Source organism: Sycon ciliatum, chromosome 1 (assembly GCF_964019385.1).
Source record: "Sycon ciliatum chromosome 1, ocSycCili1.1, whole genome shotgun sequence".
Taxonomy (NCBI): Eukaryota; Metazoa; Porifera; class Calcarea; order Leucosolenida; family Sycettidae; genus Sycon; species Sycon ciliatum.
Window position 1 is genome coordinate 90,274,036 of NC_088643.1, and position 12,618 is coordinate 90,286,653.

At 48.3% G+C, this 12,618-nt stretch overlaps 1 protein-coding gene across 1 annotated transcript; it reads right to left on the reverse strand.

Moving 5' to 3' along the window:
• Positions 1 to 43: 43 nt before the first annotated feature.
• On the reverse strand, positions 44 to 12,303 carry LOC135806367 (uncharacterized). Its single transcript, XM_065320543.1, has 9 exons — positions 11,968 to 12,303; positions 9,549 to 9,652; positions 8,481 to 8,664; positions 5,609 to 8,064; positions 5,074 to 5,190; positions 4,558 to 4,668; positions 3,538 to 3,771; positions 1,818 to 3,256; positions 44 to 561 (listed from the first exon to the last, which is right to left on the reverse strand). The coding sequence occupies exons 1-9, from the start codon at positions 12,131 to 12,133 to the stop codon at positions 504 to 506; spliced, it is 4,869 nt and encodes a 1,622-aa protein (XP_065176615.1). The 5' UTR covers positions 12,134 to 12,303; the 3' UTR covers positions 44 to 503.
• Between the last annotated feature and the right edge of the window lie 315 nt (positions 12,304 to 12,618).

The following is a 12,618-nucleotide window of genomic DNA, read 5'->3' on the forward strand; positions in this document are numbered from 1 at the left end:
GCAGTTGTACTGCTGCAGCCTTGCATGGGCGCATCGAGTAGTAAAAAAATCCATTCAAAACTCATCAGGTGTAGAATATATTCCTCTCATACAATTCGAAGTATAAAATTCTAAATACTAGCGGTCGAATAATGCTACCTCTTTTGATCTAATGGTGAAAAAGCCTCTTGTATGGACAACATAATAATTGCGCATATCATCAAACAAACTCGTATATTGGTATAATGGTATATTGGTATAATGGTACTAAGCTAATGGTACTAATCTCTTCAGATAACAAGATACTCAGAGCTATAGCCTTACAGCACTGTGTGAATTCCATATTCTAAGGTAATAACAGAATGAAAGGATGTAAAGAAACACAGCTCGCAGTAATGAATAGGCTAGACAGATGAGGCAAACTGGGCGGCCTCTCCACAGGAAAGCCATAGCACCAGAATTAGTTTGGTGCAACGCGGCGGCATGGATACATTGTGCGTTGAGCGAGCTGCAGGAGACATGTATTACGATCCAACTGGCTCGATGCGGCTCTGTGGTACGAATACACCGTGCTTGGGTTCGCTGGAGTGGGGGAACAGGACAACAAACAATGGAAGAAGCCGGGCTTTCTATCACCAGTGATCCAGTGTACAGGCATATTACCAAGAGCACATTCATGTACCAGTATCCCCACAGAGTTTGCAAATTCAGTGATTCCATCCAGACGGGTGCAATTTGAGGACTACATAATGTTCATCATGTCACTTGTCCCCCTCCTCCTCCTTGTCCCCCCCCCCCCCCCCCCCCCGCCGCAAAATATAATACAGAGGTTTAGCAAGACAGATTTTACTTCCCAGTTCGCACTCCATTGGAAGACGACCTTGTAGTGAGGACATTCGTGTTGTGATAAGGATTGGCAAACAAAACTCGCACTTGCATGACGTTGACAGGTCACGCATGTGTGCAGATGTACACATGTGTACAGACAGTGCAACCTACTTTTTTGAAGTACTTTATGACTGCCTGACACGAATCCGTAATTCGCATTCCCGCTGCTTTTCCAAACAAGAAGCGTGAAAGTTCGCATTTCAGTTCGCGAACTCGAACGCGAAATTTGTCTTGCAAAACTTTCGTAATAATGTGCAAGTATCCCGCACCTATTCTGTACAAACTACAAAGCCCCATCATTACCAGCCTGTCGTTGTGATTGGTAATGCCTACGCATGCTTCGGAGTCATGCTGTTGGTACCAGTTCAAGTACTGTAAAAGCAGAAATTTTCGGTGGTGTTTTATTTTCGGTAACTTCGGTGCCGACAAGTTTTACCGAAAATAAAACGCACCGAAATTTTCGGTACAACCGATACTGTATACATGTAGTACTAGTACACTTACCTGGAGAACGGGTTTTACCGAAAATTTCCCTCTACCGAACCGCCGATTTTGGCGAATACCGAAAATATTACACCACCGAAAATTTCTGCTTTTACAGTACATGTACTAGTATTCGTACTTGATGCCAAGTGCACCAATCTGCTATGGCTAGTGTAGCTACCGGTAAGTAGTTGGGTGCTGTTCGCTGCTTGCCCGTCTACCGTGTCAATGATAAATCGATACTACGTGTACAGGGCTGCTCAATGAAATCCGATCGTGCGGATCAAGCTTGCGCCCTGCACCAGTTCAAATCCTTTGTGCTCGAAAGTCTAGAGCTGCACAGCACCCAGCGCATACTTGACCCAGCGATCGGATTTCTTTGAGCAGCACGGTACGTACAATCATGTTGATTTGTCCCACGGGCACCAACATAATCCTTTGTACAAATCTTGTTCATTAGTTCTTACCATTGAAAATAGGAGCGACCTCTGTGTGTGCCATTATTCTTGCCATGTGGATGTGACAGTTCCACGCCGTAATAGTCTGCTTCTCCGTCAGTACCGTGCAGTGGTCCAATATAGCGCACAAAGCCAAAGTGCCTCTCATTGTTGGTGCGCTTGACGATGACTGGATCCCCAACAGACACACGCACTGCATACTGAAGTGGCTGACTACCCGGCGACACGTGTCCAGTAAGTGGCAGGTGAGTGGCCGGGCGTGGGTCCGGCATGTAGCGGGCATTATCAGCTGATGCAGATCGAACATGACGGCGACTGGAGTGACTACGTCCGTCCGGATCTGCTCGCTGGCTGTCAGCTTTCTGAGACTGTGAGCGGTGTAGGGATCGGCTTCGTGATGAAGCGGATGGATGGTCCGCCGGAGCCAAGCTGATCGGCACGTGCTGCTGGTGCTGGTGCAGTGCATGCGTTGCTTGGTATGCGTCCATGTCCAGAGGTGCGTGCCCGGTCGGGGAAACAAACTCTGACGCTGGACGCGTCGCTAGCATTGGACCTGCACTTGATTGAGATGTGGCCATTGACTTTGGTGTTGTCCTGGTGCTCGCCACCCTTCCTCTAGCCTGCTGATGTGGTTGCTTGTTGGGACTACTGGATACCACCGCTGGTGAATAGTGCTGTGACGTTGTGACTCGGTGCTGTGCGTCGTCTTGTCGGTGGCCTGCCAAGCTATCCTGACTCACACCATCGGTGCCCGTAGCTGGGAGTGGCACCGACTGCGGTGTTGTTTGCTGCGAAGACATTGGAGTACCCAGGCCACTGGTTTGAAGTGGAGATACGTTTACTTGCAGACGAGAGCTTAGCTCGGCCACCCTTTGCTTGTAGTGCTCCCTTTCTCGTCTGTATTTTTCAGCAGCCTTTTTCATCTTGTCTTTATCGTGGATGGCTTTCTTCAAATTATCTTCAAGCACTTGAACTTGATGTTCCATGTAAACAAATCTCTCTCCTGCTTGTTGGCCATGGTCAGACGAACCGAGCGCTTGCCTGGAATGCGTTTCCATTCCGTTTTCTCGGCTTTGACGTAGGAGATCAGCGATGTCTTTTCGCAGCTTGGCGACTTCATGGTCTCGCTCTCTGTGAACTCGTGCCAACTCGCCTTGTAGTGCGGCATTGTTATTGCGCAGTGCGTTGCATTCCTCGGCTATCGTCTTCTGTGCAGCTGGGACAACCTCACCGTTCTGCTTCAATAGCAAAGCATCCCGTTCTGCAACCTCTTGCAAGGCAGTCTGAAGGTGATGCTGTGACTCTGCCAGCTTCTGCGTGAACATTGCCTCTCTCCCTTGATATGCCTCCTGGAATTTGTGTAGTTCAGTTCTGATCTGCCCAATCTCTGTCTTGTATGCGTTGACTTCTGCAGCACCCTGCTCGCGTTGTGTCCGCATTGCTGCAATCTGCAATTCACAGCGATACACAGAAAAATGTCACATTTGTTCACAAAGAACGAGGTGCCACTAGAACGAAAGTTTTTAGTTCAACCCGGCAGTACTCGGCAGTACTCTTCTTTCATGCTACAGATGCAGATCTTTCTGAGTGTTTGGCATCTTGTCATACGCCATTTCCAGTAGATTGTTCTCACATGTGTCGCTATGTACAGCGCAGTGGTGTGCCTCCAGGGCATGGTTGTTTTGATCATGTACAGAGGTGCAAACAAAGATTACTAGTACGGTAGTACCTCTTCCTCCAGTCGGTGCTCCTTGGCAGATATTTCCTGGCTCATTCGTATGTTGGCCTCCTGCTGTTGAGACAGTTCTTTCTCCAAGGCTTCACTTCTGACCGACTGCTGGCGACTAGAGGCGATGAGCTCTCTGTTCTGCTGGACCAAAACATCTCTGTCGGCTTTGGCCAACTTCAATTCCTCGCCCTGTTGCTGGCACGTCTCCTGTAGCTGCATTGCCGCCTGTACAATCTAGCAATACCGAACCACACCATTCAATGGAAAATACAGCAACTGTGAGTTGGCTGGATTTACTGTTACTGATTAGCCTACCCCCCCTCTCCAATAACATCATGCATCAGACATGTACTGCTGGTGAGAAAGAGTTCCAATAAACTGACCAGATGGGGATTACAAATGCCTATCCAGGGGCGTCGGACACGGTACGGTCATTACGGTATTGACCGTACCCCTTTTTGCCCCAGGTACCCCGTGAATCAATAAAATACACCGATCTGGGCTCTAAATATCCAAAATTTTCGGCTCAACCACCCCTCCTCCACGAGTAAATTGCACTAATGTGACTTGAGATGGCTGACCGTACCACACTAAAATACCCGTTCCGACGCCCCTGCTATCACAACGGTAGTAGGAGGAGTACACTTGGTTGTAACTGGTAGCAAGGGCACATGGCAAAAGCAGACAGTGTGCAGCTGCGACTGGTAGCTGTGATAGTGAAACGCAGCCTGCCTTACATCACTAGTATATGCTGTAGTGATCCGTTGTGATCAGTCATGTGTGAAATTGAGATTCAAGTATGTCTCCCACTGGCCCGGCTGCTGCTCAATTGTACAAACTACTGGTATGTCCCTTTGAGCCGATCACCCGCATCAAGCATGACTAATCCAGGAAGTTTGGCACGACAGACACGTGAAAGGAAGCTGAGTACTCTTCCTTTTCATGTACACATACTCCTGGTCATAGCATCCCCTGGCAAAGCGTGCAGAGAAATCATGATGAGCAGAAGAAACCACTCACCTTTTTGGAATTTTGCAGCTCTGTGTGAAGCTCTTCCAACTGCAGTACTTGAAGCTGTTCAGTTTCCTTGTGCAAAGCTGTTTCATTCTCCAACCTCTTTATTCTAGTTGCCTGGTGCACAGACAACAACACAGTTTCCAATCGAGATCTTGTAAGTTAGAGAGTGACTTGCTACTGTGTCCATATTGTACTATGCGGCAGTGCAGTGGAGACATCCTCCAGAGCTGTAACATTGTGACTAAGACGCACCGGCATGGCAGGTAACATCACAACAAAGTTTGCACACGTGTTGTATACAAACGTGTTTGGAAACACAACCAGCTGAAGACGTTTTTCACGTGCAAGTCCAGCATCATGCCATGGTCCATGTAGCTACAGCATGTCCATGGCCTTGAATCAGCAGCCATGCCCATCTACCAAAGACACACTACATACTGTTGCGTCTTCTTGTCACTTTGATAACAGCATCATTGCAGGATATCATACCAGATCAGTGGTACATGCACCATAGCTTACCGCTGCGTCCAATGCATTGCGCAGCTGTGCTTTCTCCTCTTCGTTTGCTTGCAGTGTCTGTTGAAGTTGCTGGTTGGAGGATTGAAGCTGTGTTACTTCTGCTGCTCCTGTATCACGCTAGAGGAAGAACAATTTAAAAAACAAAACAGAACATTTTACACGGAGCTCATATCCGTAGCACCAAAACAAAAGCATAGTTCCCAGACATCCCACAAGTTCTCTAATGCCGGATTCCTTTTCATGTCCTGCTGCTCTCCATCCCATAGCATAACAGATCAAGTCCTACGGTACGGTCTTAACTGTATCTTACTCAGTCTGGACTGCCATGGTATGATACGATCTTGCCAGCACAATGTACTGTGTGGTGTGACGTTGGTGGGGAATCGTTTGTGGCATCGTGTTGGTGGGGAATCACTGTAGCGTGGTTGGTGGGGAATCGTTGTGGCATCATTGCACACTATAATACAGCATGATATTGTCATACTGGCACCAGTGCTCAACTGACTGCAAGCATACACAATGCACAGGTGCTTACCTGGGTAAGCTGACTCTGCAGCTGTTCAATGGTCTCGTCACGACGTCGAATTTGACTCTCAAGATGTGCCCTCTGACGTACCATGTTCTGCTCGAGAAGTTCGCAACGTTGTTGTAGCTCAGTGTTGGGCTGCTGCTCTCCATCATTGTGTCTGTCTTGCTGCTCTCCATCATCGTGTCTGTCTTGCGCCGCCACGGCCTGGGTAGCAGCTGGAGATTTCAAGGATTCTATTTCGTTCAGCCGCTCATTCTCATCGTTACTGAATTCTTCATCTGGCTGCTGCTGCTGCGAGTGGGGTTGATGCATGTGGCTGCCTGACTGCATGTGGCTGCCTGACTGCATGTGGCTGCCTGACTGCATGTGGCTGCCTGACTGCATGTGGCTGCCTGACTGCATGTGGCTGCCTGACTGCATGTGGCTGCCTGACTGCATGTGGCTGCCTGACTGCATGGCCATCACACCGCCGGGAGTAGATGTAGCAACTACAGCAACAGCTGCGGCATGGCTGGCTGCCACCATATCTAGTGCATGCGGTTCCACTGATCTCTGTTTCATGCCCGGAGCTTTGGATTTGCCTGGGCCAGCACTAGCTGCAGCACCTCTGTTGTCGTTGTCATCCATGTCTGAAGGATCAGACAACTCCAGGCTCTCATTTCCAGAGTTCGCTTGACTGCCATACTCAGAAGCCTGAACATCGGACAGCGATCCAAAGGACGAAGCAGCAGAACGTGTACTTCCATCACTCTCATCACTCTCACTGCTGTCACATGGTCTCTGCTGTTGCCGACGCTGCTGATGACCCTGATGGCGCCTCTGCTGGTGCTGCTGCTGCTGTTCAGAAGTTATACTCTGAGTTTGGCCAGTGTTCACCTGTATTGGTGAGTCCTGAATTGATGTACTTGTCTCTGTGGCTGTCTTTCTTGGCCCTGGATTCTGCAAAGTTCTGGGTAGTGCCATCGTTGGCGCAGTACTGCTGTTGGTAACACTCTCGTAGAGAGCTCCGGGCGTGAGAAGTGATGCTGCCTGCCCCAGACTTGAATGGATACCAGCGGCATGTGCATCAGGACTGCCAACATGGCCAGCTTGTGTCTGGGGTGGCTTGAAGGGAATTGCACCGGGTGCAATAGTCGATATACTGCCTGCGGCAATGGGACGGCTTGAACTTCCAGGCGAAGAAGTAAACACTCCGATTGAGAGGGGAGTCTCTACTCCTTCCCCAGCAGCAGCAGCAGTAGCAGCAGTCTCTACTCCTTCCCCAGCAGCAGCAGTAGCAGCGGCACCAGTGGCTCTACTAGTAGTGGTCTCTCCATTCCCACTCATCATATCTGTGGTAGGTGGTTTGAAATCATTTGGCCGCCACAAGTAACTCTCAGTTTGATCAACGGGTGCTTTTCGCCTAACTGGTGCACTGTTTGGTCGCTGCTGCTGTTGTTGTTGTGATTGCTGGCGGCGATCTGATGATGGCAGGGCAGATGCATCTCTCAACACACGGATATCACTGATCACAAACGTCTGTCTACCACCAGATGTAGCACTCCTGGTTGTTGCATGTGGAAGAGATCCTGCCACAGCTTCTGATGCATGTGTGGTGGCTGTGGCTTGACCAAGCTGCTGATCTGATGCAGACCCAGTGCCCGGCTCAGAACCTTGACGTGGTGAGGACCATGCTGCGGCAAGTGTGGGTCCTTGCGTTACCCGTGGCAAGATGCTGGATCTGCTTGTGACAGGCTCGTGGCTGCCAACTTCTACGGAGGACTGGTTTGACAGAGGAGCTGTTCCACGCCGGAGGTTTCCCAGCGAACTCGATAGCGGACGGCTATCTCCAAGAGGAGTGAAGAGCTGGTGAGTAGTAGATGCAATGGGCACAGGTGCTGTGTCACCATGACGAGCACGCATCGCCATTCTACTTCTTCCAGTTCTTCCATTTCCCGCAGTGTTAGCAGTGCCAGCAGTGCTAACAGAAGAAGTAACTGAAGCTGGAGAAGCCGTGCGTGCAGAGGGCACTACTGCTTGCGGTTGGGTGTGAGATTCCTCCTCCTCGCGGTGTGCATGGGTCCTTTCTGATTCATGGAGAACTTGCCTGCTGATAAGACTGTCATCCTGGCCGATTTGATGGAGAAGCAGCTCCCGGTAGAGAGTAGAACTTGCCGGAGTTGATGAAGCTTCAGAGCTTGCTGTGGCAGCCCCGTCGGGCCGTCGACGCACCAAGGAGTCTTGACCTCTGGGATCAAGGTCGTCTGAAATACCACCCACCGCACTGTAAAATCGATCAGCATCAGAATCATCATCAATTCCGGCAACACCACCGGCATTGTGATGAGGAAGAGCAGGAGCTCTATGGCCAGAGGCAGCTGTGCTAGACAATTCCCCATCACTGCTATCAGAATGTTGTGCGTAGGCCGATAGGGGGTTGCTCTGATGCATACCTGAAAGCAAGGACTGGCTTGGCAGCAAATCTGTATGCATAGGCAAGCACAGTCATGCATGAAACACACACACACACACACACACACACACACACACACACACACATACACATGCACACGCGTGCGCACACACACAAACACACACACACACCATGTACACACACACACGCACACACACACACACACACACACACACACACACACACACACACACGTGGAAGCAAAGTCAGTATACATCAAGTTTTATGATTAAAGCTCTGCTCAGCACATAGACATGCACCTCTACAGCAATGCAGCAAAATGACAGTGCATGCACAATGCAAGGGTGCACATGTATCCTGATAACACTCCCGAACTAGTTACGGAAATAACATGTTCAGACATGCACACGTTTTACTGAGCTATTCTTGTATTCCTGTAGTGTTGAGTGTGGCATTTGCACATACCAAACTTGTTCTCAGTGAAGAGGTAAACGACAGTCGTCCTCTCTGTAACTAGGAATGATTGCAAGGCCAACATGTCTCCCTCTTCCAGCGCCAGCTGACAGCTGCTATACTCGCCAACATCCACGGGGATTTTCATAGAGGAGAAATTTCCAGATGCTCCCGCGTCCAGGCGCAGAGGATTGCCCTGTATGCATGACAGGCACATGAATAATGATAACACTGGTCTTTCCAAACAGAATGAAACTTGGACACAGGCATGTAGTGATCTACATGTACTATAGATTGTACCAAAGATCCTTACCCTAGTGTATTCAACTATGATCTCTTTTCGGTGATGGGCCAGGTGCGTGGTACGCTTCCTGTATTACACCGGCATGCAAATCCATCCACACACCTCGGAAAATCAAACACCACACTTTCCCCGCATGTACGGTCCAAAACTAACCTTCAAACTGAACAGAAGTTCAAGTACCCAGAATCTACCGATCGCGGCAGGATAGGAACGAATCAAGCAGTATTACTAATAATATGGCTGTGCTGGCGCGAGAGATCGTCGTTTTGTGTGTATGAGTGCAGAGCATGATGAAGGCAAGTTACAAAATGAAGGCAGTACGCTGCACACTGACCCATAATCACAGCTGCACACGTTAGGTTTCGGACCTTTGATTGTACTGCAGTCCAGAACATCTCACACTGGTTCCGTTTTCAATTGGCAAGCAACTTTAACCTAAACATATTCGCAAACTGACACAAGTTGCGGATTGTCCGACTGTGGACCACTCAGGATTTCTACAAGAGGGATTCACACTGAGCCTAGTAAACAGCAGCTACCGCTATGACTGGACAGATTGTCAAGCCGCTGGCACATACTAGCACCAAAAAGTAAATTATCGTCTCTGTTCCCAGGGGAACTCATGACAGCCGCTAGCACCCGGAAAATCCAGCGGAAGATGCAGCGTCTAAGAGTGGGGGGTGAGGGGCTAAGTCTCATACCACTGGCACAACTTGTGTCAACTACCCCATACTAGGATGTGCTACCCAATGTTCCATGCTGCTGCCCAATCTTACCCGATTCAAGGACTTATCTCCAAACAAGTGAACATTTCTGTCAGAAACAGAACGATGAGGAAGCCACTTGAAGATCACATTGACACTCTGTTTACTTGCCGATGCTAAACACAAGAAGCAAACACATATAGCCGATAAAGATGAAGCACAACCCCACTAAAATGTCTTTTGTCTTTCGTCAGTTATTCGGAAACGTGTACTAAAGTATACGTGTGTGTGGGGGGGCTAAAAGTCATACTTATATTCTCAATGGCATGTCAACATGGCTGTACAAAATGAACCAGATGGTTGATGTACACTAAAAAATCTCTATCAAACCGCTCAAGTGACCCCCAAACGTGGTATATCTGCGTACCGGAGGTTGTGCCCCCTTCTCCAGGATCATTCGACTACAAACTGTGGAGAAAACCCTTTATTCCAAGGTTTAAGTGGTCATCTTGGACAGCTGGTCACCTTGCCAGAGTGGACTCTTCGACAGGTTTTACTCTTTGCTTAAAATGGAACACCAGGGGCACCCTGGGCTGTTACTGATGGGAAGCGTGGAGCAGGAAGATTGTCCAGCGGGCATTTCACGAATACCGATTATCTACCAAAGGTGAGTGACTTGGGTTTCGAACGAACAATCAGTTTGCCAAGTGCTCTCCTTTCTTTTGTGCACTAACCAGTTTTTTTATTTTTTATTTTTTTTTACTATTATAATAAGTACACAACCTACTCGTCAGAAGGGGAGAAGACAACAGAGTATACAATGACAAAACAGCAGGGAGAGTAGGGGCTGCCAGTGCCATGTTACAGATTTTTCTCTTTCCTAGATGGGCGTTATCTATTTTGGTTGTCCAGCTAGTCCGACATCATCTGAGAGCTGAACTTTAGCGGAAACATATTATTTTCCAAGTCAACTGAACTACCGGGTATAGTTTGTCCTGGAATACTCTGGAACATACGTTATGCCCTCAAGTATAACCGGCGTCAGCTGGCAAACTTTGAAATATGTTTGGCTGCAGTGCAATTTACAGTGTATTGTGCTATGATTCACCTAACAACAATTTCTCATGCCAAATCCACACTCAGAGCTTTAGATTTTGTTTTAATTAAACCATACGAGCAGTTGTTAGCACTCAGGATTTCACTCTTTCAGTGTTTGGGGATGATCTCATGCTCCCCGGGCCATATCACGTCCTGGTGTATTCTCGCACCATGCCAGTATGAGCATCATCTGGCATGGAGTTGGGCCGAGCTGCATCAAAGTGCACATTGAAACTGTGCCACTATGTGTCATGTCAGTCTTGCACCAGGCGTTCAAACCGTTCACCTGATCCAAACATGTGGATCAAGCATGCAGGTCAGTGGCCTCAAGGGGTAGGATGGGTGCAGTTAAAATAATCAAATATCACAATCAATGCAAAAATCCTTCTTTCGGGAAAGATTTGCTGGCGGAACTGAGTGGTGCGGCCCGTTGCTGGTTGACATTCATCAGTACCAGTTATAGGTATGTCTCAGAGGATCTTTTGCGCACAGCTGCATGCATGCGAATGGTCTGAAACCACACAGGGAAACTAACAGTCCCTCTATTGTGCTGCTAAGTCAGGTAAGGTTCCCAACCATCGCAGCAGCAGCAGCAGTGCGTATACTACACGATGATCTGTAACCAAATGCCTGAGATTAGGCCACTCTTCAATCGGCATCAATTTAATATATTTATCATATTCTTTCCTTCTTTCTTTCTTTTTCTTCTCTTGCCATGGCTGGCTAACGCCCCCTCCTTTGCATTGGCTTCTGCCATTGGACGGTGAAATAAAATAAAATAAATAAAATACGTATGTAAAATTTAATGTATTCAGTTGAAATGTGACTGTGATCTGTTTTAGCATGTGTGCGTACTGTTGTGGACATAGAACTCCGGTGGAATGACAGGGGCCGGATCCTTTACTTGCTTGGCGCGTACACGCAGTGTAATACTGTAAAAATGGACCCGCAATGCTCACGGCTGCACGGGCAGCGCCCCGTGGCCGCTTGAGTGCTCAACGAATTTCAATGTCCGCAACAGTAGCTTATAACTAACTTCAACAATTTATTTATTTATTTATTACAGCATCTCATAGCACAGTGAGAACACCGGCCAATACAAAGAGAGAGGGTTTTAGCCAACCACGGCAAGGAAGGGAGAAGGGGAGGAGAAGAAAAAGGAACCGGCATGGATAAGCAGTGATTGCAACAATTGCTGCCGGGTATTGGTGCAGACTGCCTAAATGTGTGGTAGATCTAGCTTTCCATATGATCCAGCCCTCTTCACACCCAGCACATGTGCCCCCGTACACTATGATAATCACGACCGCTGAAATATGCACGTGCCCAGCGGGTTACCGGGTTAAAGCACGCATAATATCATTGGTTGAGAGGGGGCAGGGACTACGCTCACCTCCAGCATGGGCTAGTGGTTCGCTACTACATGTTGTAGATGTGCCGTGTGTTCGCGAAATGCTACTTGTGTGCCGGTAGCCGGACGATTTGCAGCTGCTTCTGAAATGCTCCAGCAGGTCGCTCCCATCCGACAATTTCTCGCTACAGACTGGACAATGATCCATACTGTACAAGTACGTCCAGGCAGACACTATCTCACTTACTATTTACTTTTCTACTGGCAATAATAACGGCTACGAACAGTACAAAGGCTTTTCTCTAGTATCCCTTTTCATGTTTCTGGATATCCTCCTTCAAAACGTGAAGATAATTGTTTCGGAATGGCGTGACTTGGATCGTGGAGTACAAGCATCATGTCACTACACTACAGTACAGCGCACCTGCCGAGGCTAGCTGTACAGTCAGTCAGCTAACGTACACATGGTGCAGTCTACAGTCTGTAAACAGTAAAATCGCGCTCTACTCGCGCTACAAAGAATGTTTCGAAACAGATGCACATACTGACATAGTCATTTTTGGTTCACGGTTTGGTCGTTTTCCTGGACCACCAAAATATACCAATCACCATCGCACCAACAGTGCACTGCAACACTGGCAACAGGCAACACCGAAACTTTTTTTCTGCACTGCCAGTAGTAACCATGGTAAC

Coding starts and splice junctions, on each gene's coding strand:
- LOC135806367 (XM_065320543.1), bottom strand. CDS start 12,133: ATGGATCATTGTCCAGTCTGTAGCGAGAAATTGTCGGATGGGAGCGAC. Junction 5,191..5,608: donor TGCAGAGTCAGCTTACCCAG/GTAAGCACCTGT, acceptor TTCTTCCTCTAG/CGTGATACAGGAGCAGCAGA. Junction 3,772..4,557: donor AGCTGCAAAATTCCAAAAAG/GTGAGTGGTTTC, acceptor CGGTATTGCTAG/ATTGTACAGGCGGCAATGCA.